Source organism: Cavia porcellus, unplaced genomic scaffold (genome assembly GCF_034190915.1).
Source record: "Cavia porcellus strain 051 isolate PalLab524CR breed Dunkin Hartley unplaced genomic scaffold, mCavPor4.1 scaffold_4, whole genome shotgun sequence".
Lineage (NCBI taxonomy): Eukaryota > Metazoa > Chordata > Mammalia > Rodentia > Caviidae > Cavia > Cavia porcellus.
The window spans coordinates 20,874,858-20,899,640 of record NW_026947487.1 but is presented as its reverse complement, the minus strand read 5'-3'; the positions used below and the strand labels follow the sequence as shown (position 1 = coordinate 20,899,640).

Below are 24,783 nucleotides of genomic sequence, written 5' to 3'. Positions count from 1 at the left end.
GTGCACTGAGAATCATTTGTGCCCGCCTCCCCAGCAACTGGATGGTTTCGAGGTCAGCCGGAGTTGATAGCAACTAAAGTACATAAAGCAACTAAGTGCTTATATTGTTTGGTTGGTTATGCTGACATGGGGCCAGCCGTCTGTGCATCTCTTAGGAGGATGACAATACGCAATAGAGCAAATATGAGGGATTTTCTTCTATCTTGTCTTTAAGGCCAATATTCTTCTCACTGTTTTGCTTTGTTCTGATTAACTGTTCTGCTCTATTCAATATTGTGTTTTGATTAGTTTTATAGTGTTTTGATTTTGCTATACCTGATTGAATGGACAAGTACCGTGAAGATGACAAGATATACTGTGGTACCTATTACTGGTATCCTGCTCTGAAGTTCTGTACCAATTTCACTGCATTGCCTTGATTGGTTCTGTTCTGTCTTGTTTTGTTGAATTTTATTATCTTTAAAAAAAAAAGAAACAACTGTGAAGACAATAAGATTCACTATGATGCCCATTATGGTTTGACTATTATCTTCTTTTGAAGTCCTGTAATGTCTCCAATGTTTTGGTTTTATTGGTTTTGTTCTTACTGTTTTGTTCAATTTTATTATAACTGATGATATAGGCAATTCTTTTTAAAATAGCAAGAGGCATTATGGTAACCATTGTTGATCACCTTACATTCTGTTTTTACATCATGTACTATGTCCATCCTTTTGATATGACTGACTGTTTTGTTTTGTCACATTTGGTTTTATTCTCTTCAAAAAAAAGTAATAAGAACTGTGGGAGTAATAAAATTGTAATTATCATTGTAAAAAAGAGAGGAAAACAAAATGCTCTAGAGGATATATCTTTTCTATGAATGTCTTTTCCCAATAATATGACCTGATCAAAGGGGATTTTGCTGAATTAGGCATGTCAGCAATAATAATAAAAATGTGATTTTATTGGGGAAAAAAAAAAAAAAAAGAAACACCTAACAAATGTATTGCTTTCTCTTAGTAAGTCACCATGGTGTCATTACTGTCATTTTTGAGATACTGGGCTGAGAATATAGCTCAGTGGCATAGTGTCTGCCTTGCAAGTACAAGGTCTTGAGTTTGATTCCTGGTATCAAATGTCTCAAAAAGACAAATAAATATGTAAATACAATAAAAATTGTAAACAATAAAGTGAAAATTTTCATGCTTAAGAATTTATCCAAAAGAAACAAATTAAGACCCTCTTTGACTCTACTTTTCCTGTCACTGTCAAACTTGTCTCTTTTTTCCCATTTGGAGCAAAATTACTCAAGGAAGGTTACTCGCAGTTTTCCTCAACTGGATATAAAACATTGTTTACTCTTAAACACACTGCCATCAAGTTTTTCACCCTACTCCACCAGAACCCATCTGGACAAGGTTCTCAACAACCTTGCTAACACAGATTCTCAGTCTTCACTTAACTGGATCTACCAGTGACCTCTGAGACAGTTCAGCACTTTTCTTCCTAGACAAACATTTTTCTCTTAGCTTCTAAGATATGAAATTTTCTGGCTTTCCTGCCTAACTGCTTATTTCTTTTCTCTCTCCTACACTGCAATTGTGAAGTACCCTACAGTGTAGGCACAGTTTGCTTCTCTATACTCACTACTCTCTGGACTTCATTACAGATTATTCCTATGCTGTTGACTCACAAATGTGTATCTTTTCAACTTCCGACTTGCACATCTATCTATCTGCAAGTATGCACCTAACAGATCTCTCAGTCTGTCAAAAACCTAAACTCTCTCTCTCTTTTTTTTTTAATTGATACCAGGGATCAAACTCACAGCCTCGTGCTTGCCAGGCAGGCACTTGTACCACTGAGCTAAATCCACAGCCCCTGCACTAAGATCTTTTGCCTCAGATATATCGCACTTATCTCAGGTGAACTCCACCTATCCAGTTATTCAGGTCAAAATCCTCAAAATTAACTTGATCCTTTTCTTTCATATTCTTCATCCAATTCATAAGAAAATCTCTTTGGTTTTATTTCTAAAACACATTCAGAATCCCATCAGTTCACATGACTTCCACTGCTGCCACCTGGTCTGAAGCACCATCACCTCTTGCCTGGACCACTAAAACTAAAACAGCCTCCTAACACTTCTCTCTGTACCTATTCTTACAGTTCTACAATCTGTTCTCAGCAAGGACAGCTTTCTTTAAAAACCACTATCTTGAACATATGGTATTTCATTTCACTTAACGTTAAAAACAAAATCTTTCCAATGACTTGAACAGAACTCTGTTATTATTCCCAACTATCCACTTCCTTTCAACCATACCAGTCATACCAGCCCCTCATTGTTTTATAAACAAGTCATGCTTTTGAGTTTGCAGTGGCTTTTTTCTCTGCCTGAAAACCCTTCCTTGGGAGGTTGTCTTATTATTCTCCTTAAGTCTTTGCAACCTTCTAAGCTCCTCGAGAATTCTGAATACCTTCTCTCCTGCTTCCAATGCAGTGCGCCATTCATCTTATCCTCATTTACTTTTTCCTTTTCCCATTGCAGTTACTATCTCCTATCTACTACATGATTTACTTATCTATAATGTTTCTTTTAAAATGTATGTTTTATAGATGTTCTTTTAAAACAGAAACTCCACGAAGGCAAGAACTACTGTTGTGTTCAGTGAGATATACCAAATACCTATAGCAACGCTTGTCACACAGCAGACACACAATTTCTACTTACGGAATGAATTTCCTTCCTTATAATAATAACCATGTGAAGTAGGTACTGTTACGTTATCACCTCTATTTTACAGAAGAAGTTGTAAGGGGACAGAGCGGCCAAAATTTTTTTCTACTTAAGACAACAACTCAAAACAATGTCTTTTAATCCCTCAAAAACATGCTACAGCTATAGGTAATGTAATGAACCATTTTAAAAACCACAATATCTAGCAAGATTTCTTTTAACATTAATATGTAGTGTTCACCATCTCCTCATTAAAAAGTCTTTCTTAAAAATAAGCTGTTTAGCTAGGCCTGGGGCACACGCCTATAACCAGCACTTGGGAGGTTGAAGGAGAAGGATCATAGGAAATTTTAGGCCTGCCTGGGCTACACAGTAAACTCAAGGTTGTCTTCAAAATAAGTAAATATAATCCCAGCACTTGGGAACCTGAGGCATGACGACTGTGTGAGTTCAAGGGCAGCCTGGGATATAAAGTGAGTTAAAGGACAGCTTGAACCCTATCTCAAAAGACAAAATTAACAAAAATTTTGTCTTTTTAATTGTATTTTAAAGAGAATAAAACCAGACAAAACAAACCAGAATAAAACTAAATCAGAACAAAACAATGAAAGCAATACAGGACTTCAAAACAAGATAATAGGAAATCAACAATGGCTACCATAATGTCTCATTTTCTTCAAAACAGCTGTCTAGACCATCAGACATAATAAAATCAAACAAACAAAAGAACAGAATAAAACTAATCAAAACAGAACACTGAATGAAACAGAACAAAACATAACAGTATTAATTTCAAAAACAAGACAGAAGGAAATCCCCCATCGTTACAATATTCCATATTGCTATCCTCTTAACGATGCTCAGACTACCAGCCCTAGGCCTGTAAAGTCAGTTAAACAACACAAGCATTAAATTGTTTTTGTACTTCAGTTGCTATCAATTCAGCCTATCCTTCAAATCAGCTGGCTGCTTATGGGGGTGTGTGGGGGTGTACGTGGGTGGTGTTCTGTCTCATGGGAAGTGCAAATTGCTTCCTGTTACTCCTCCCAGGCCCAACACTGCTTCCTCCAATTCATTTTAAAGTAAAATAAGTTACTTAATATTGCTGGTTTTACTTTTTCTTTTTTTTTTACTGTTTGGTAAGTTGACTTGTACTAGAGCTCTTGACAAATGATTACTTCTATTATGTCTACATCATGTTTTCTGAATTTCTGGTATCTTTTATTAAGTATGTAAGATACTGCTTAATTTTTTCTGATTTTGATTTAGTCCTCTGCTTATAATATTAAATTTAGGAAAGTATTTAAAAATGATTATACATCTTGCTAAGCGGTAATAAAACTTTATGAGATAAATGTGTACATGGTTACTTTCATGTATCCACTTGGTCAGGCCATATTTGCCCAAGTATTATTTCACATGCTCTTGCCAAGTTATGTTTTTTAACAGATGAGATTAACATTACATTAGTAAACTTGAGTAAAGCAGATTATTCTTCATAATGTGAGTAGTGAACCTTACATAATCACCTCAAGGCTTCAGGAGTAAAAGACTGACTTTCAAAGGAAGGACAGGACTTGAACTACTCTTCCCTACTCCAGTCTGCTAGCTTACCTGAAGATTTTAAACTTGCCCAAGTTCTACAACTGTGTAAGCTGACTGCTTAAAATAAATCTTCTTCCTCTTTTACTTCTCAATTAATTAATCCTCTCCACATATATCATTTTCTCCAATGAACCCTGATTAATAGATTTCCAAACATTTCTATGTTTAAGAGTTATTAGTGCATCAGAATATCTATGAACCCTATAATTCAAATGATATCAACTATCCTTTCTTATCATCTACCTTTTTGATCAATAACATACTAAACATGTTACCAAGGATGAAACACTGCTGACCCTTCAGTGTGAAAAGATAAGATACTTGCTGTATTATGAAGTAAAAATGTAACACACATTAATAATAATTCTAGAGTTGCAGACTGTTTTCTTTATCTGGCCCGAGTAATCATGTACTTAAGAGAAATTATTCTTACAGTCCCAAATAACAAAGTGATTTTAAAAATACAGTTCAACAGAAATAAGGTCAGGCAGCTCCTCTAGCTCTCTTCTCACCTAACAAATTTCTTGACAGAGTAACATTAAAAAGAGACTTAAAATATGAAACTCATATGTGTATGTCTATTCAGAGGATAATGGTACACAGTGTGGCATCTATAAGGGATCTCCTTCTGAAGATGGTGTAGCCTTTGTTGATTCCATATTATCTTGTTTCGAAGTCCTATATCATTTTCATTGTTTTGCTGGGTTGAGTTTTACTGTTTTGTTTGATTTTGTTACATCTGACAGCATGGGCAGCTATTTCAAAGATAACAAGATATATTATAGTAGCCATTTTGGATTCACTATTGTCTTGTTTTGAAGTTTTATTGCATTCATTGTTTTGTTTTTATTAGTTCTATTCTGTTCTGTTTTGTTTGATTTTTACCATGTCTGAAGATATTGGCAGCTATTTTGAAAACAACAAGGGGCATTATGGTAACTACTGTTAATTTCCTATTGTTTTGAAGTCCTGTGCCACTTACACTGGTTTGTTTTGATTGGCTTTATTCTGTTTTATTTTGTTTGATTTTATTCTCTTTAAAGAAAACCCAATACAGTAAAATGAATCAACCTATCACTATTTCTTAGCAAACTATAACAACATGATAGTATTGTGGGATAGATGGTCAAAGCCATAATCAAGCTAATCATTAGTTGACTCTCCTATAAATAGAAGAGTTATGATTATATAATTTATCAACTATATTGGAATATATTCATTTAAAAATGAGTGAGGTGCTATTAGTACTTATACACAGGGACTAAAGGGGTCAGTCTTAGTCAAATCAGAACTTAAAGAGTCATACTAGCAAAAAGTCACAAGTATTCTCTTACTTAGGATACCTGAAAGAAATCCTCTGTATAGCCTGCCCTACATTTCTTGTTTCATGCATAATTTCTTGACAGAGTAACATTAAAAAGAGAGACTTTGCCCCAAAGTCTTATGAGCTCATGAGACTTTTCAGAGGTAGACTGATCTAGGGTTATGATGCTGGGATTAAGGGTGCATGATTACTAGATCAGTCTCTGACTGGTTAAACATAGTTCTGGGTATGGATAATGAGAAGGCACGCCCTGTGTGTGGGTGGCACCACCCAAAGTGTGGGAGCTACCTCACTATTCTCCTGCCTTCTGCCTGCCATGAACTGTTTCGCCTCTCAATGCCCCTTTGCCATGTGCCACCTTGCCTTGGACCAGTCAACTATGAACTGAAACAAACTATGAGCAACAATAAACCTTTCTTGCATTAATTTTGGATGTCAGGTATTTTATCTCAGCAATAAGGAAAGCAACTAAGACAATGGTTCGTCTTGGGATTTCAGGAGCAGCTTAATTATGAAAATGAGTTAAACACAAAATGCTAAATTATGGCTTACAAGTCAGTATCTTGAACTTATCTTTTCAGTTTTTAAGATGACTACTTCCAGTTTAACCTTTTTCTCATTACCTTTGAAGATCACAGCAGTGAGCATTCTCTGGTCTCATTTCTCCATCACTGACTTTGACCTGCCTCGCTATAAATACTGAGAAATTCCTCATAGAAAAAACTGAAGCTACTTCTTATTAGTGATCAAAACCTTACAAACCTCTGTCAGTTGTTTCAGTTGGCCTTTATTTGTACTTAATTCTTCTGATAGGTCATTCTTTTTCATCTGTAGTTCACAGATTTCCTTTCTCAATGGACTCACTAGTTCATAGAACCGAATCTTGAAAAAAAAAAAGAAAAGAAATAACAAGTAATCTTAAAGCACAAATTACAACTGAAATTTGAATTTGCAGTATAATAGTCTGCCTTATTCATGCTTCATTTCCCATGGTTTCATTTACTCATAGTTTACCACTACCCAAAGGCATTAACATAGAAAATCCAAAAAAAAAAAAAAAAAAAAAACTTGTAAGTTTTAAAAATTTTTTTGTAAAAGTGTACTGTTAGATGGGCATGGTGGTATATGCCTATAAACCCAGCTACTTAGGAGCCTGAGGCAGGAAACTCAAAATTTGAACATCAACCTGAGTAATTTAATAAGATCTTGTGTCAAAATTAAATTATTTTGTGGTACCCCTGGGATCAAACTCACAACCTCACACTTGCCAGGCAGGCACTCATGCCGCTGAGCTAAATTACCAGCCCTATAAAAATTTTTTAAAGGGCTGGGATTATAGCCCAGTGGTTCAGTACTTATCTAACATATCTGAAGCCCTGGTTTCAATTCCCTGCATTGCAAAATAAATACATAAGTTAATTTTAAAAAGTTATAATGATTAATTTTATTATTGGCTACTATCAATTTCTTATCATGTCTAACTTGGATATTAAACGATTTTAGGTCTGTATGTATAATAAATGCAGTATATACTATTAAGGACATAGTACTGTCTATAGTTTTAGTCATTTACTAGTACTCTTGGAATATATCCCCCATGGATAAATATTAGAAATAACTTGAGTTCAGTTGTCATTAATAAAAGGAAATAACTACAATTAAGCAAAACAACCTATCACTAATACTCAATGTTCAGTTAACAAAGAACTAGATAGTCTGTAACTCTCCACCAACAGACTTTCCTTCTCTTCTCTGTACACCCTATTACTACCTACTCCCTATTTCTTAGGTATTGCTCATTCCACACTATCTACTAATAAATTCTCTGGACACCATCAAGTGTTTACGAGTCTTAGTCTTGCTTCTTCCTCTATGAGAACAGTTCTTCTCACGTCTGAATCCATAGTTCTGGCCTTGTCTTTCTTTCTTTTTTTTCTTTTTTCTTTTTTTTTTTTTTTGATTGTACTGGGGATCAAACTCACAACCTTGTCAGGCAAGTGCTTGTGCCACTGAGCTAAATCCCCTGGCCTTGTCTTTCTGAAAGTCTTACATCAAGTGTCATTTTGGCAGTAAAACCTCTCTAATTCTTTTGCCCCAGTTTAACATAGCACCCCACTTGGTTGCACTCCTAATCACTTCTGTTCTTCCTAACACCACACATTCCACTGATATTTAAATTACTTCCGTGTTGTTCTGTTCAAAGGTAAGCACCATGTAGACAAGAAGTTTTGTTTAGTTGGTAGACTGCTCAATCTCTAATGCCTAAATATATGAAAAACAACAAATATCTGATAAAAAGATAAAGTCTACTTCTCCTCTGTGATGCTAAGGATTGAGCCCAGAGCCCTGCACGCGCCAGGCAAGCGCTCTACTTCACCTTGGAGGTCACCCAGCCCTCATCTTTGTTCTTATTTCAAGCTCTTGGCAGAGCTGTGCTTACCACTGCCACTGCAGGGTGAGGAATAATCAGGATGAAAGGAGATATCCTTCCTATCAATACTTCTCATTAGTTCAGATTTTTCTTCCCATTCATAATTTTCTCAGGGGAATTTGCTACCTAATTCAGCCAAGTGTTCCATCTGACAAAGTCCTATAAAACTAAAAAGCCACCAGCAAGTTAGAAGAGAACAATTTATTGGACAGGCATACAAGCCAAAACTCCTTTATATACAACATCATGGCTTTTAAGGCTAATGGAATATGTATTTATTATTTATTTATTTTTCAAAACAGGATCCTGCTATATTCTCCAGATCAGGCTCGAACTCCTGGAATCAAACAGTTCTCCTGCCTTTGCCTCCAGAGTAGCTGGGGCCACAAGCATGTGGCACTATGCTTGGTTCAGAACTCTTTTGTCTATAAAAATCCCTTAATCACACATAGCAAACGTGACAGATATGGCCTACATGATATAAACAAAAGGCCTTTGGAGATCCTCAGGGATTTTAAGAATATAAAGGAATACTAGGATCATGTAATTTGAGACCTCTATATTGTAATCACAAGTGCAGATCTGTTTAACCAGCAGGGTAAGCAAGATACCGAACTAATTTTACCACACAATTCTCCCTCATCATATACCTTTATACCCACACCAACTCCACTCCTACCACTATCCCTAACCAACACCGGGCAATAATTTACCTGTGGTTTCTTGTCACAATTTTCATTTTGAGACCATTATCAACTATCATTTTTGATAAAATAATTTATTTCTAAAATTTGATAGTTCATAACTTCAGAATCCTATTTATTGCTTGACCTTGGACATCAATGGTGAAGAACTTTTAAAATTTGGTAAGCTGAATAATACACTCTTCAGATCAATACCATAAGATAATTCATTAAGTAGTACTTTGAAAGTAATGGCTAATACATAAAATATGTATAATACTTTGAATATATTTTTCTTACAAGATACTCACAGATACATATTCGGGAATAGAAAGCTGATCTTCAGGAAAACCTTTTAGTTTCATATACTGGTCTTCTGTCAACTCAAAGTCACGCAAGTTTCGACGAACATCTCCAGCTTTCTCTCTTAGCTGATGATTTGTCTCTTCTAGTTGTTTCTGTCTCAATAAAATGGTTTCCATTTCTTGTTTCATTAGTTCTTGATATTTTCTATGTAAGGAGATAATATATAGAAAGCTTTAAAGAATCTTTGAAATTTAACTTTCTCAATGTTCTCTATAGTCATAAAAAAATCAGGAAAAATAAAGTCCAGTAGATCCAGTTAAACACTTATTTAGCCAATTAAACATGAAATGGCAATTCCATTCCAATTAGTCAATGTGTAGTCACATAACTTATTAGTTAATATTTTAAAAGAACAATTTAGAAAATTCAAATTACAAAAGTATACATTTGTTCTGCTTAAGTTCTAAGTCTCATACATCTGTTCTGGACCCTACTTATTAAAGTAATTTTCATTTCTTTTATTCCAGTATTCAGAGAATCTTTTTTTTTTTTTTTTCAAATCCATTTCAAAGAAAAAAAATAAGACAAAATTTCAAAACATGTCAATCACGGGGCAACAATGGTACATACGTGTGCTGTCATCCCAAAATCATTCACCCAGAGCACAAGACATTTGCATTCAATTATCCGAACAATACCAGCACAAATTCTCTTCAAGGAACTCAGAGAAATCAGTGGGATAGCTATCATAACTATATTTATACACACACATATATATTCACATGTATATACGTTGTTTCTTTCAGCTTCTCACACTAGTGAGATGAGAAGATGTTTACACACGTGCCTGATTTATTTCCCTTATGAGTGTGGCCTCAAGAAGGGAATCCCTTTTAAGCTATACAACAACACAACCACCCTAAAGTATTCATTCAATCACCAAGGCTATATCTGCACAGTGATCATTCTCAAAGGACACATAGCAGACTGTTAGTTACTTGCCCACCAGAAAACTTTAAGAAGGAACAATCCAATTATTCCTCCTTCCTACGATATTACTTCAGTCAACAAACATTATTTCTTCTATCTTAAAACAAATGAAATCACAACTCAATCCCACTTCACTTTCCTTTTGATTTGTGTCCCTATGGGAGAACTGTAAAAAAGGGTTTATACTGTTTTGTCTCTAATTTCTTTCTCTTAAACCCAAGTGTTATCTTTCTCCTTAGATCTCTGGGCTCCCAATGACATCCAGATTGTTAATGATTCTTAATTCTTTTTATACCCATGAACTAATGATACACTTTCCACATGTAAATCTCTCCTTCCTTTTTTTTTTTATGCACACTAAATAAGAACTCGACTACTAAGTTCAACCTCTCCTTCCTTGATAAACTTTTCTAATCTCCAAGAAACCACACTTCCTTCATTTTCTCCTTTTTCCTGTACAATCTTTTCATTCTTATTTTCTTAGTACTCATCTTTATTTAATTTTTAATTAAATTATGTAAGTATAATAGGTATAACTGGCACAAGCATATTTGAGATTAACAGAAGGATTCCAGATAAGCACTCAGCTAAGCTAGAGAAAAAATGAAGGTATAATAGAAAGTACTTCAAGTCAGGAAATTCCAACAGGCCATGACAATCTATCAGTATGTTTCATACAGTAAAAAAAGATTAGTAACCTAGACAGCAAATCATGTGGTGTTTAGAGCACTTCCTCTGTGCTTCACTTACATTGACCCATGCTTACTTAATGAAAGTTGAATTTTGACTTTCTGTGTTTTATATACTATATCAAATAATCTGCATTTTGGTGGTCTAGACATGAAAATTATCAGCTCTGACAAAATTTCTCTGTTTTATTTTACAATTTTTTTGTTTGGCTAGTTTTTTGGTTTTTTTTCAGACTGTGGTGATTCTCCAGCTTCAGCCTCCTGAGCACTGGGATGATAGGTGTGGGCCACCATGTCTAGCAAAATTTCTCTATTTTAGCTTATAATAACATGCATAAACAGGTAAAGAGTTACTTTTAATTGCTAAATACTGGTTTTTTTTTTTTTAAATTTCCTTACCTGGCATCCTTTTGTTGAAAAGTCAATTGGTTGTCTAATCTCAAAGTTAGTAGCTGCTTCTGATGAAGTGCATCATTAAGTTTCTCTTCTAATTCTTCAATCTTAAACAAGAGAATAAGACAATATATATATTTCAAATTTATTATAAAGAATAAACATTAGCTTAAAATAAAATATTTTTAAACAGAACTAGGGTGTAGTTCAGTGACAAAGCAATAGCCTAGCATGTGTGAAACCCTAGATTTAATCCCCAACTCCACCAAAAACAAAAAAAACACTTACATAGGACAAAAATGGCTATGTTTTCTTGTTTTTTTCTATTCAATAATGACTGTGTCCGCAAACTGCAAAATCTGTTCATACTATGGTTTGAAACTGATGCTTCATTAATTTTTTTGGCAAGCTATATTTTAACAATTTTTCACTACTGAGACGCTGACAACTATAACTTCATGTTTCTACCTTACCCAAGTAATTATTTCTAGGTCAGACCCAGCATTTGCACTCCAGATCACTCATTCATTCATTCATTCATTTCTGATGCTGGAGAACAATTTCATGGCCTCACACGTATCCTACCACTGAGTTATACCCTCAGTCCTCATATTTATTTACCTGAGTGCCATGCATCTTTAATTAACTACTATGTGGGCACTGTTATAAACAATTAAAATCAATTAAGTAGGGGCTGGGGATTTAGCGCAGCGGCATAAGCACCTGCCTTGCCAGCAGGCAGTCATGAGTTCGATCCCTGGTACCGATAAAAAAAATAAATAAATAAGTAACTGATCTTATTTAATTCTGTATTTAGTGCATTTCTCTATGGACTCTAAAACAAAATATTTGAATATACTTGCCTGGAATATTACAACAGTTTCCTCAATGATTTTCCTGCCTACAATTTTGTCAGCGTCTGTAACTATCTTTTTTAATTTTACCTTTCGAAAAAATGATACCAAAAACTTACCCAGTTTTAAATCCTTCACAGGATTCTTACTGTCTTCACAAAAAATTCTAATATAGTAGTTCTTCATCTGACCCTTGCTAACCACTTCCATTATGTGCTTAACTCTGTTCAGTGGCAATAAATGCTGGCCACTCTTTAAAAATGGTGTATTTTCTCTTCAATATCTAGGTTCTTAGATTTTGCTTACTCTATATAGGAAAGCTTTTTGTTCTTTCCCTTTCAACCCAGGAAATTATTGTTTGCCTTTTTGAATAAATTTAGCAGCAGTCCTTAACATATTTAAGCAAATTCCTCTTGCATCACTCAGTTTCCCTTATCTACTGGATTATCTCGACAACTAAGCAAACATATCCTATCTCCCATTACCAAGACAACAACATTCCCTCATCACACCACTCTTTTTGCTGTACCACCATCTCTGCTCCTTCAGTGTATGAGGCCAGTACAGCTCTGGTCCATACTAGTACAGTTAAACTATTCTTATCAAAGTCCTTGATGCCCAGTCTAGTGCTTACTTCTCCTGACAGCATGACTGACAACACTGACAACTTCATTGTCATTCGGGCTTCTATGATATTCCTTCATGATCTCTTTTATAATTACAATGGACACCTGAAGCTCCTCAGCTTCCTTTGCTGGATTCCCTTCTAACCCATTTTGAAATGTTGGACAGTTTCTTAACTTGGTTTATGGCCCTTTTCTCTCCCTAAATAATCAAATTTCATGGCTTTACATGCCATGTCTAGCTGAAGTGTATTTAGACAGATATACTGTCAATGGAGACTCCCCTAAAACTCTAACTCACAATCTACTTAAGAGTCTATTAGGAATCTAAAGTTTAGTATGTTTAAAATAGACATTATGTTTTATATCCCAGATCAGTTTTCTCCAAATCTTTCATTTCTCAATAGATGGCTCTAGTAGAACCTTACATTAGGCAATAAACTCCAGTCTTCTGCTTCTACTTTAGTGCCTCTACCATTTGCGTGTCACTTTGAATACATCAGGACATGTAACACCAACTGTCTAAAATCTCCCAATGATATTAACAAACAGTGGGGAAAAAACGGTGGCTTGCTAGGAGGCTGGGTGCAGAGGCTCTGCAGAGAAATCAGATCAGGTGCTACAATATGACAACATGGAGAGTGTCACATGAATGGATAATGATTCTTACTAACCAAGGCGGTAACCGAAGGGAAAACTAAAACTAGTAACAGGAAGGAAAAGCGTGGGTGCAGAGCTGAAGCCCCACGTGCTCACTGAGACCTGTTCAGTGCTGTACTAGGTGCGCCCAGACATCCAAGGTCGCACTGAGACCGCAGCTGCCAGTAACAGGAGTCAGCGAATCCCGAACCCTTAACGGGAGGACGCAGCACAGTGAGCAGTGGATCGAGGGGGAAAAGCTATATTGGCTCTCAGAGACTGCTGGAAATTGAGACCTGGGGCCCTGCGAAGCAGCCGGAGCTGCCTGGCAGTGCCGGAGACTGTGAGAAGCTCCTGGGCTCCGAAGCCGGACACCACATAGTTTTCTGACTCATCTGTGCTGTGCTGGGAACAAAGTGAAGACAAGTGGCGCAGTGTGCAGTAGACCCAAGAAGATCTGCATTGATTCCCCGTGAGGGCTAGAGACTGGGTCCTGCAGCTGTTGTCGCTGGCTGGAGGACACCTTGGAATTGGGCAGAGCCCGGCGCCACGCGACATCAGTGACACAGAGAGTACTGGTAGAAGACATCTTGGAATTGGGCAGAATCCTGTGCCGCAGTGACATCAGATAGTCGCCCCTGGCGCAGAGAGGTCTGGTGGAGGACAGCTTGGATTTGGGTAGAGACCAGCACCACAGTGATATCAGTCAGCTACCCCTGGTAGAGAGAGAACTGACAGTGTCTGCTGGGACTGAAATATGCCTCTGGCTGGGACCCAATAAGTAGATACAAAATTGTCACAACTCTATGACCACAAGGTACAGCCTAACTTGTGGACTGACTAGCACAGAGGCTTGAGGCTAGCCTGCACCATCCCTGCATCGCTGTGTGTACCTCAAATAACAGCAAATTGGGGAGGGCAGCAAAAACTCCAGTCAGCACACTTCGGAAAGACCCTAAGCAATAGGGAGAGGGCCAGAGATCCCCGGGACACACCAGTCTGAAAGAAACCAGAAACATGACAAGAGGTAGAAAAAAAAAATCTCCAGCTGCCAAACCTGGGAAAATAAGCCCAGGAGAAGTAAATACAGAAGAGAACCAGGACAGTAACCATCCAACGCTAGACACAGCATCAGTCAATATAAAGAAATACCTTCAGGACCTCATAGACAAATTTAAAATGTACTTCTGATCCAAGTGAGGCAAGATACAAAGAGATTAATTATAGAAATGATAAGCCCCGCCCAAGAGAACACAGATGGAAGAACAGAGAAAATCAGAAAAGACAGAGAAGTCTCTGTTGAAGAATTTAAACATAACCTAGAATACATGAAACAGATCCAAAGAGATTACCAGGAAACTAAAAACTCCATTGAAAACTGGCAAAATGCCTTGACAGAAACTAAAGTTAGCCTTTTGAAACTTGAAGAGAGATTTATGATAAATGATCCAGGAAGAAAAGACATCTGAAAAATGAAAGAGGAACCAGAAAGAAACAATTCAAAGGCTAGAAGACGACAAAAGGATACATAACTTAAGAATAATGCAGTGAGATGACAACAGAGACGACAGAAGGATACATAACTTAAGAGTAAAGCACATGAGTGAGGAAGCAGGAGTAACTAAAAATGAAATACAGAGAATATTCACAGATATATTAAAGGAAAACTTCCCAAGCATAGGAAAAAGAAATGATATCCAGATAAATGAGGCATACAGAACTCCAGCCACCTACAACCAAAACAGATCTACACTCAGACATATAATAATCAAGATTCCAGAAATCCACCAAAAGAACAGAATACTAAAAGCAGCCAGGGAAAAGAAGCAGATTACCTACAATGGGAAAATTATCAAAATAACAACAGACTTATCAACACAAACTCTTAAATTGAGAAGAGCCTGGGGGAAATTATCTAAGCCCTGAAAGAAAATAATCTGCACTCAAGACTGATGTACCCAGAAAAACTCTCTCTCAAAATTAATGGAGAAATAAGATGTTTCTAAGACAAGAAGGAACTGTGGGAGTTCATGGCCACCAACCCAACCCTACAAAAAATACTGAAGGACATTTCAGAGAAAGAGAGAGGAAGGGATACCAGGATTCCAGCAACAGTGGCAGAGAGGCCTCAATGAACGGGGCAGATAGTGGAATGAGGGAGTAAGGTGGACAAATTATAGCAGTAAAGTGTAGTGGCAGATATGAGGCAGAGACTGTAAGCTATAATCTTTAATATAGATAGCCTTGATACACTAAAAAAAAAAAAAAAAACAGGCAGAGTAGTTTAGGAGACAGGCTCCATTGAGATGCTCTGAATGGGAAATACACTCAACCCAAAGGAGGGTTAATAAACTGAAAGTCAAACATGAGAAAGCGAAGCTATATGCGACAGTAAACCAGAGAGAAATAGGGACAACTCATCCAGCAGCCGCAGATAGATTGGAAAGCTATGACACTTTTGGGCACTGTAGAACTACACAGCTGGAAGGAAGGAAAACCCTATGATTTTAGTGAGTAAAGGAGTATAGCTCAAGATCAAGCTTAGGGGTATAAAGGTTCAGCAACACTCTGATAGTCAACGGGCTGGCCCCCTAATCTAAAAACTAAAGGGGCTAGTGAGACCCAAAACATACAAAGTATCCTGAGAAGGGGAAAGGTGAAAAAAAGCCTAAAAAGGGAAGGCAGAGGTCACTGTTAATAGTGTATCAGGATTAAAAAGTCACAGTAGTCTTATCACTGTGTTTAGTTTGATTTTATTTTGTTCCAGTCTGTCCATTCATATCAGATTTGAGGACACAGACATCTAACCCCAAAATAACAGATTATTCCATGGTAAATAACCTTAATTTCCTATTAACTTAAACTGAAACCATGTATTACTTACATTGTCTTAGTATGACTGACTTGAAGCTGGTTTGTTAGACCACGGTTTTGCCTTGGCTGATTTTATTCAAATTTGGTATGCTTGATAGTATCAAGTCTAATAGTAGAGGCAACTACTCTGAATACGACAAGATGTAAAAGATATCCATACCAGTTTTGATTATTAACCGCTCTTAAGTTCTACATGGTTTTCAAAGTTGTGTTTTATAAAAATAGCTATGTAATACTATGCTTAACTATATTTAGCCTGATGATGTGGACAAGTCTATTGAAAATAACAAGACAAAGCATAGTAACTATGGTAGATCATCTAATATTGTTGTCTTCTGTGTCTTTTTCACTGCATGTTTTTCTAGGAATTTGTTTTGCTGTCTTGTTATGATTTATTTTTCCCTATAATACAGAGAGGATGGAAATACATGTAGAAATCCACACATGGGAAGAATTTTTTAAACTACTTACAGGAACAGATTATATAATGCAAGATGTAATGAACAGATACTCTGAAAAAGAAGAGACACTAAGAAACCTAATGCTAATTCTGTAGCATTATGATATAGAATCTATCAATACTATTATTCACTATTCAGAGTGATATTAGTCTCTTAAGTTCAATTTCAGCATATGTAAAGGATAAGGACAGTTATTACAAAGAGAATGAGGGACACTATGGTAGTCATTATTGTCTTCTCCAGTGTCAGATCTTGCAGACCTAAAAAGTCTTCATCATCCTATAATGATTTGATTAGTTCTATAATATGCAGTAGGTATTCAATGTGTGTGAAGATGGGGACAACTATTTGGAAGAAAACTAGAGACAATAAGATAGACTGTGAACATCTCCAGTGGACTTGCTTTGAAATGTGTTTCTTTAAACTTTCTTTTTGAACTGTTTTGTTCTGTTTTGACATGCTTAATCTTACCCTCTTTAAGATAAAAAACAAGTGTGTAGGACTGATAAGCATATTACTAAGTTTTTGTTGGCTCATTGAGCAGAACTGTTGGCAATGTCACTATTGAATGTCACTTTACATACTTTAATTTTGTAACCTGAACAACTATTTCTAAGATGACAATATGTAACTTATCAACTGGTGATTTCTTACTGCTTATTCTTCTGTAATTCTGTATTATTTCTACTCTCTTTTTTTCTCCATTTTTTTTCTTTCTCTTTAAATAAAATTAAATTTTAAAAAAACAGTGGTAATGGGCCTCACCCAGTTGGTTTCCTATTTTTGTGCAGCCCATGAATTAAGAATGGGTTTTATAGTTTTAGGTTTGTGAAAAAAAAAAAAAAACCAATAAAACTTGAAAAACCAAGAACAAGCAAGAATACACGATAGATCAGATATGGCCCACAGAGCAATTAATAGTTCTTGGTCCTTTTGGAGAAAATTGGCTGATTTCCTATTTTGTTTTTGTTTTGTTTTGGTTTTTGAGATAGGGTCTCACAATATAGGTGAGACTGGCCTTAAACTATATTGGCCTTGAACTTGAACATGCAATGATCCTCTTGCCTCAGCCTCCCAAGTAGTCGGATTAAAGGCACGTGCCACAACACCCAATGTGTTGACTCCTATTTTAAAGTAAAAAAAAAAATTTTAATGAAAAAAACATAGCTGTGATTCTGCCACATGACCTTAAAGATGCATTTATTTTTTTATCAAGTCCATCATTTGAAAAGGAACCAAGAATCTGCCATGCTAAGACTGGGTGGATCCAACAAGAAGCCAACCAGCCAGCCTTTCTGCTAAACTGTGCAAGCCATGCAAGACATGTGGCTCCCAGGAAGAGAAAAGTTAGTGCCTCCTGTGAGCCTACCAGTGAGCAGGCTGAGCACCCCACTACCACCACTACCACAGCCACATGCTGGTTCGGAAGACAGTTGATAGCAACTAAGGTACATAAAAGCAACTAAATGCTTGTATTGTCTGGCTGACTTTGCAGGACTGGAGCCAGCAGTCTAAACATCACTTGGGAGGATGACAATACGCAATACAGCAAATATGGGGATCTCCTTCTATCTTGCTTTGAAACCCAATATTGTTCTCATTGTTTTGCTTTGTTCTGAATGTTTTGCTTTATTCAATATTCTGTTTTGGTTGGTTTTATTCTGTTTTGTTTTTGGTTTGATTTTGCTATACTGATGGAATGGACAACTATTATGAAGGTAACAAGATATACTATAGTAGCTATTACTGTTTTCCTAGTATCCTGCTTTGAAGTTCTGTGCCAATTTTGCTGCTTTGTTTTGTTTGGCCTTGTTCTGTTTTATTTTGCTGCATTTTACTATCTTTAAAATTAAAAAAGAAAAAAAAAGGAAACCTCCTTCAAAAAGACTTTTATACTAACTGCTATATCCCAGCAACATGTGGCCATATCCTTCAAAATTTCTACTTTTGCTAATTAAGAATATGCTACCTCTAGGGAAAATATATACGTACGTATATATATATATATATGTATTTTTTTTTCAGGGTTACAACTTGTACAATTTCAACTAATTTCTAAATTCAATCCCTCAGTGACAAATGAACTGGGAAAGCACTCTAATAAGGAACCTGTACTAAGGAACCCACAAGTCTCTCACAAGGATAAACAAAGTAAGTTTCTAGCATTTGAAAATCAATAGGCAAGATGAATGAAGAGAAAAGGAGTAAGTGAAGCAAGTAATGGATGGAGATGAAAGTGTGAAACACCTTTCTACTATCAGGAAGTTTGGCCTAAGCAGCTAGCGACCTTTTTAGATTCTCTCAGAGCTCATTTTCATTGAACCAGGCAACAGTATTTTTTAAATTATCTTAGACCTGTTTGATCCTATTTAGGCAACAGGAATCAAACATGATAAGAAGCATAGCATGATCATACGAACAATGAAATAACATAAACTACAATAAAGCCATGTCAAACATTAGTACTGCTGCCAAACTGACATGAGAAGTGAAGACTGACACATTTTCTAACTAAAAAAAAAAGACTTTAATGAACAGAAGAAGAAAATTACTGACATCAACTTTTCCCTTTTTTCTGACTTAAGTCTGGATTTCATTAGTAACAGTAATAAAAAGATTATGCTTTCCATCTCGTATTCTTAGGGGTGGTCATACTATATAATTCTAGTCAGTTGGGGTCACTGGCTTTAGCTCTGAGGAGCTCTTTAAAAGGACTCATATAAATGTTCCTTTCTTATCACACTTATTATTACCTGTAACATGAAAATGACACTGAGACAGATCAATTATCTTAAGATTTTGGGGTGAGAGTCAAATGTTAAAAAGTTAAAAGGAACTGAGGCTTCTAATGATATCTAGCAGTAATCATGCCAGGTGCCTTCTGTCACCAGCAGCCACCATTTTCCAAGTTTGATGCTAACTGTTGAACATAATCCCTGAAACCTTGGACAGCTGCTTTCAAGAGGAGAAATAAGCAATAAAATTCATATCCCTTAACTATCCAGACCTACTTAAATGTATCTAATAACAAGAACCTCATTAACTTAAAGCCGTATCATTTAAATGATAAATAACAGTAATAGTCTTACACACAGCAGAAGTCAATCTTCCCTATAACTTCTAACCAGTCCAGAAAGGAAAATTATTTTTTTATAATAGTAAAACAGATTATTTTCATCTTTGTAGCCCCAATAATGCTTTGGAAAATGCTAATGAATGGTTAAAAATATTCTTTTTTGAGGCAAGATTTCACTGTATGATGCAGGCTGGCCTTGCGCTCATTTTATAGCCCAGGCTGGCCTAGATCTTGCAGTGATTTTCCTGCCTCAGCCTCCTGAGTTCTGGGATTACAGGCATATACCAAATCCTGCTTAAAAATATTCTTTAATACATCTAGACTCTTACTTTCTCACATTTTAGCATCTGAAATTAGAGTACATCTTTAACGTATAGCACATAACAGATGAAATGGCAGTTTTAGTTAAAATACATGTGAATGATACATCTTATAATTGAGATTTGAATTTTGGAAGACTGGCTTTTCTCTTATTACTAATGGGTCTCTAAATGGAATAATCTTAGTACTCATTTAGTAGGTGAAACACTGGGAATAAAGAATACAACAGCTACTCTGCAGAGAATCTGACAGTGAATCTAGTTAAACTAAATATATATATTCACATATACGTGTGTATGTCAAAGAATGCTCACAGATCCAGCAGGGAAATGTCTAAAGAAAGCCAATCCTACACTGTGGCAGCAGAAGTTAGGGGCAACATATGTGGCCTATCATTGTGGAAGTGCATAGATGGATTGGTAGACACACAGACAGAACTGCTAAGAACTGAAATCAAAGGAATAGAGTATGTATAATAATCTGCATGATTTCTTAAAATAGCTGAAAAGGAATAGAGGGTAGTTCAGTGGTAAAGTGCCTGTCCAGCACATGCAAAGCCTTACTGCCCCCCAAAACAAAACAAAACAAAAAACCAACAAATTATTGAATACAAAAAAGAAATAAAGAATAAAAACAGAATATATCTTACACTTTTGTAAAGAAAAATTTAAAACATCCATTCTCAAAAATACACATGAACAAAAGGATAAACATTAAAATAGTTGCATAGGGTGAGAAAAAGGAAAAGGAGCTATGGAAATAAAGAAGATAAATACACCAAAAGGAAACAATGGCCTTACTAGAATCAACGATTATTTTGTATCATCAGCTCAGTAATATGACTAATTTAGTCTTCTATACTTGTAGTCTAACTAGAAAACTACTCCAAAAACTATTAAGCACTGGGGGAGGGAATGTACAAAAAGCAACAAAGTAGTGTTAACAAGTACAGTTAAAAGTATACTGTTTATAATTAACCATAACAACGTAAGTATATTTTACAATACATAAGATGTCTATGACCTTACATTGACTAATTTAAGCTTTCCGACAATCCTCTGAAGTAAATACAGTATACCATTATTATTTTATATGCTATCAAGGAATTTAAAAAGTGAAGGAATTTGCCTACGGCAACAGGTAAGGCTGAAACTCAATTCCACAGTTTGTAACTTGAACTGTAACTGTGATCTGTTACACTAGACAGCCTGACATGAATCTGTCCTCATTTCTATAATGTAAAACCTAAAAATAAGAAAAACTATTGATAATCAAGTACCTTACAAATGGAAAACAAAAGAGGCCAAAGAAAATGTAGCTCTGGATGTAGTAAATACAGCATTCATTACAATTTGTGTCTACATGCTAAGCCTCAAATGGTCATGGGGGACATAGAGTTTTTCAGAGGCAGCTGGATCTAAGAGTGTGTGATTACTAAATCAGTCCACTGATTAGTCTGGCATAGCTCTGGCTAAGATTCATAAGGTGAGTACCCATCCTAGGGCAGGGAGTCCATAGAAAATATAAGGAACAGAAAGAGGGCTAATGTGTTCTCACCTGCCTATTTGCCATGGACTGTTTCTTATCTGCCATGCCAACCTTGCCTTGGAGCCAGCAGACTATGGACTGAAACCTCTACAAACTGTGAGCCAAATAAACCTTTCTCCTTTAACTTTGGATGCTGGGTATTTTGTCTTAGTAAAAAGAAAAGTAAGACAGCACTTAACCACTTACCAGTCCAATTATTTAAATACAGGATGACCAAAAATTACATATTTTTTCATTAGTTTTTATATTGTAACAGGAAATATAAAAACAATTTTATTGAATTTATTCAATGCAAGGATTGACAGGTTGAAATGACATCTGCCTGAGAGATATTTGGGATAGTCAGCATGTAAATAAACATGCTGCCTAAGTGACACATGGGGTAAACTGTTATATGGTTAATGAAATATTTGTTTACTGGGCAAGTAAATTATTGAATGGGCTATATTAACTCAGGTCTTTTTCAATAAGTTGCATTAAAGGAAATCTTGAGAAGTAGAGATGAATAGTTATGGCGCAAAAGTAACATGAGAAAAGTAAGAGGGAGAGGAAACTAGAGGATCCATTGATATCGTACCAAGTGCTCGAATCTAGGGAGGTAACAGTGTAGGACATCTAAAAGCAAATGTTTAGATATTCACTTTTGCAGAGTATAGGCTTCAGATTTTTAGATCTGAATCCTAACTGGTACCCTCATTTCCATCTGAATGGCCTTGGGTTTGCCATTAACTGGGGTTTTGTTTCACCAAGAGCAAAACAGGGATTGGTCATTCATTTATGTTTTAGACGCTAGAGACACACCAGCAGAACAAATATGTCCCTGCCCTCCTAGTCTGCTAAAAGAGACAATACCTCCCCGCAAAGTCAAGTAGGCCTACAGAAATATACTATCTAATATACTATCTAATCCTTCTTAGGGTTAGTGAAAGCTTTACCAGATTTCACAAAAACTGCTCTCTAAATAATCACATATGGCCAAAAAAAAAGAAAAGAAAAGAATGACTAGGACAGCGATGCTGAACCTGTTAGATACTGAGTGCCAAAACTGTAATCCAAAATCCACATATCTATCACAAACTACTAACAATGGCTGCAAAGGCAATGCAGGACTTGGCTCCCGGGCTGACAGCGCACTCTGTGTGCCACTGTAGCACACAAGCCACAGGTTTGCCACCAGTAGACTAGGACAACCTTTTATTTGGATGGCAAGTATCACTAATATGAAGACTATGGTACATAAATTTATGACTTCTAATATGTAACAGTAACTATCCAAAAAAAAAATAAAGAAAAAAGACAGTAATCAGCAAATAGGTACTAACCAAATTTCTAGGGCAAAGGACAATATAGAATGAATAATGTAATTATGATCTTTATTTTTCTTGTCAAACTAATCATATCAGGATCAGTGAAGCAGACAACAATTTGGACAGAAATTATACCTAAGAAAATCTATACCTCATACAGTACTATAAGTTAAAAACTAAGCCTACAGAATTCACTCCTTTTCATATTTAAATAACTGTACCTTTCAAAGTATTAAAAGGCTGTGCTGGACTAAGTTTACTTTTATTTATCTAAAGCTTAAAGAAAATATGTAATTCTAATCTGTGGCTTAAAGAAAATCAAGCATATAAGTAACAAAATTTATGCTTGCTCTTACCTTTGTAAGATAATCCACTTTCAAATTGTCGATCATCATATTTTTCTGAGATAACTCTATTTTCAGCAACTGAATATTATGAAGCAGTTCTTTTCGTTCAATTAGCTGCCTGGTGATTTTGACTTTACCTTCTCGCTCTTCAGATGAGGAAATATCATCTGTAGGAATTGTTGTTTCTAAACTAATATCTTCAGATTCCAGAGAACTAGAGATGTTCACTTTTTTTGATTCTTTAGAAATTTTTCGAGACATCTTTTACTATTATGGGTCAGTTTTTCTCTACTTGACCTCCTGTAGATTAAAAATTATTAACTTAAATATACTGAGACACTAATAGAAAGCAAAGAATATTGAGATACTAGAGATACCCTAAGTAACAATTTGGAGAATTTCAAATCTAAGACAGGTTACTACGGTAAATTATAGCTCAAATAAAACACTGATTCATTCACTGCTACCGTCAACCTAGCCCTTACTGTTTTCCAGGGCTAGAGATGGAACCCAGGGCCGAGAGTACTCTAGGCAAACGCACTGGGTACTGAGTTACATCCTCAGGCCCCCGAACTCGGGCCCTCAGGACATTTTTTAAAAAGTTCCTGATGTAAAAATCTTAGAAGACACAAAAAATGTAAGACATAAAGGTCAGAGCCCATTAATACCCAAAAATGCACATAAAAGACAACACAAACTTGGAGACATCACTTGAGTTAGATTAAGGTTATACAGAAGTAGGACTTAAAATCTTGGAAGGTTTTAAACAGGGGTAGTAAAAAGGAAACCATGCAGGTACTAGGGTTGCTATAGCGCTAACAGCGAGAAAACAACAGCTGTAGCAAATCTTTAATTAGAATAGTGACTTTCCCAGACCTTCTCCCCTCCAACACTTAAGTGTCAGAACTGGATGGCCTTAAACACGAGGCATCATTGAAGGCTTTTTTTTTTTTTTCTTAATGAGGAAGCACTGAGACAAAGGCAGTTTTGATAGACTAGCTAGATCGCAGAAAAAAGGAAAAGCTCGGCTAAAGCCTCAGGATTTCACAAGAATGTTAGCGCCCCCGTTATCTATGTGATATGGTAAATTATGGTATTTTCTGGTGTTTTCTTCATAGTTAAAGAGGTGTATGGGGAGGAAAGGTCGGTTTCCGTTTTAGAGGAGTTAACGGGGGCGAACGATCACAAGGGCTCAGAACCTGGGCTGTTCACAGTACCGGTGTGAACACTAAGTCCCAAACTTGGCCACAAAGAGGATCCCTCGCCCCGCGCGGAAAAGACAGGGAGACACCCGCAAGCTACCTCCAAAGCTTCAAGGCTGGACATCCAAAGCTGGACCCACCACCACCTCACACACCTAGGGGACGCAAAGGCGTAGCCAGTCAGTCGCTCTGGTGGCCGTCCCTCCCCTCGCAGGGTCGGGGAACATTAGCAGCCGTAACCAAAACAACCACCCAGCACCCCACGAGAACTTGAGGCGTGCACATAAGGCCACTAACACCTAGGCCGCCAATATCCTCGCAGGCGCGGGAAGCGGTGCAGGCTGGGAGCTCGAGTCAGACGCGGGCTCCGCCTAGCCGAGGGCGGAAA

At 36.4% G+C, this 24,783-nt stretch overlaps 1 protein-coding gene across 7 annotated transcripts in view; it reads right to left on the bottom strand.

Moving 5' to 3' along the window:
• The window catches only part of Pibf1 (progesterone immunomodulatory binding factor 1), a 239,631-nt gene extending 214,874 nt beyond the window's left edge, over positions 1-24,757 (bottom strand). For 3 of the 7 annotated variants that reach the window (XR_010046846.1, XM_003477563.5, XM_063246832.1), the window contains exons 1-5: positions 24,496-24,756; positions 23,203-23,493; positions 11,150-11,250; positions 9,077-9,275; positions 6,414-6,533 (exon numbers count right to left, since the gene is read on the bottom strand). Coding sequence is in view for 6 of the 7 variants with exons in the window: in XM_003477563.5 (XP_003477611.1) it covers positions 6,414-6,533; positions 9,077-9,275; positions 11,150-11,250; positions 23,203-23,454 (672 nt within the window). In the remaining variant the exon portion in view is untranslated. Of the gene's footprint in view, positions 1-6,413; positions 6,534-9,076; positions 9,276-11,149; positions 11,251-23,202; positions 23,494-24,495 lie in introns of all 7 variants that reach the window. The other 4 variants (XM_063246830.1, XM_063246831.1, XM_013141478.3 and 1 more) reach the window with 2 other exon arrangements.
• Positions 24,758-24,783: the final 26 nt, after the last annotated feature.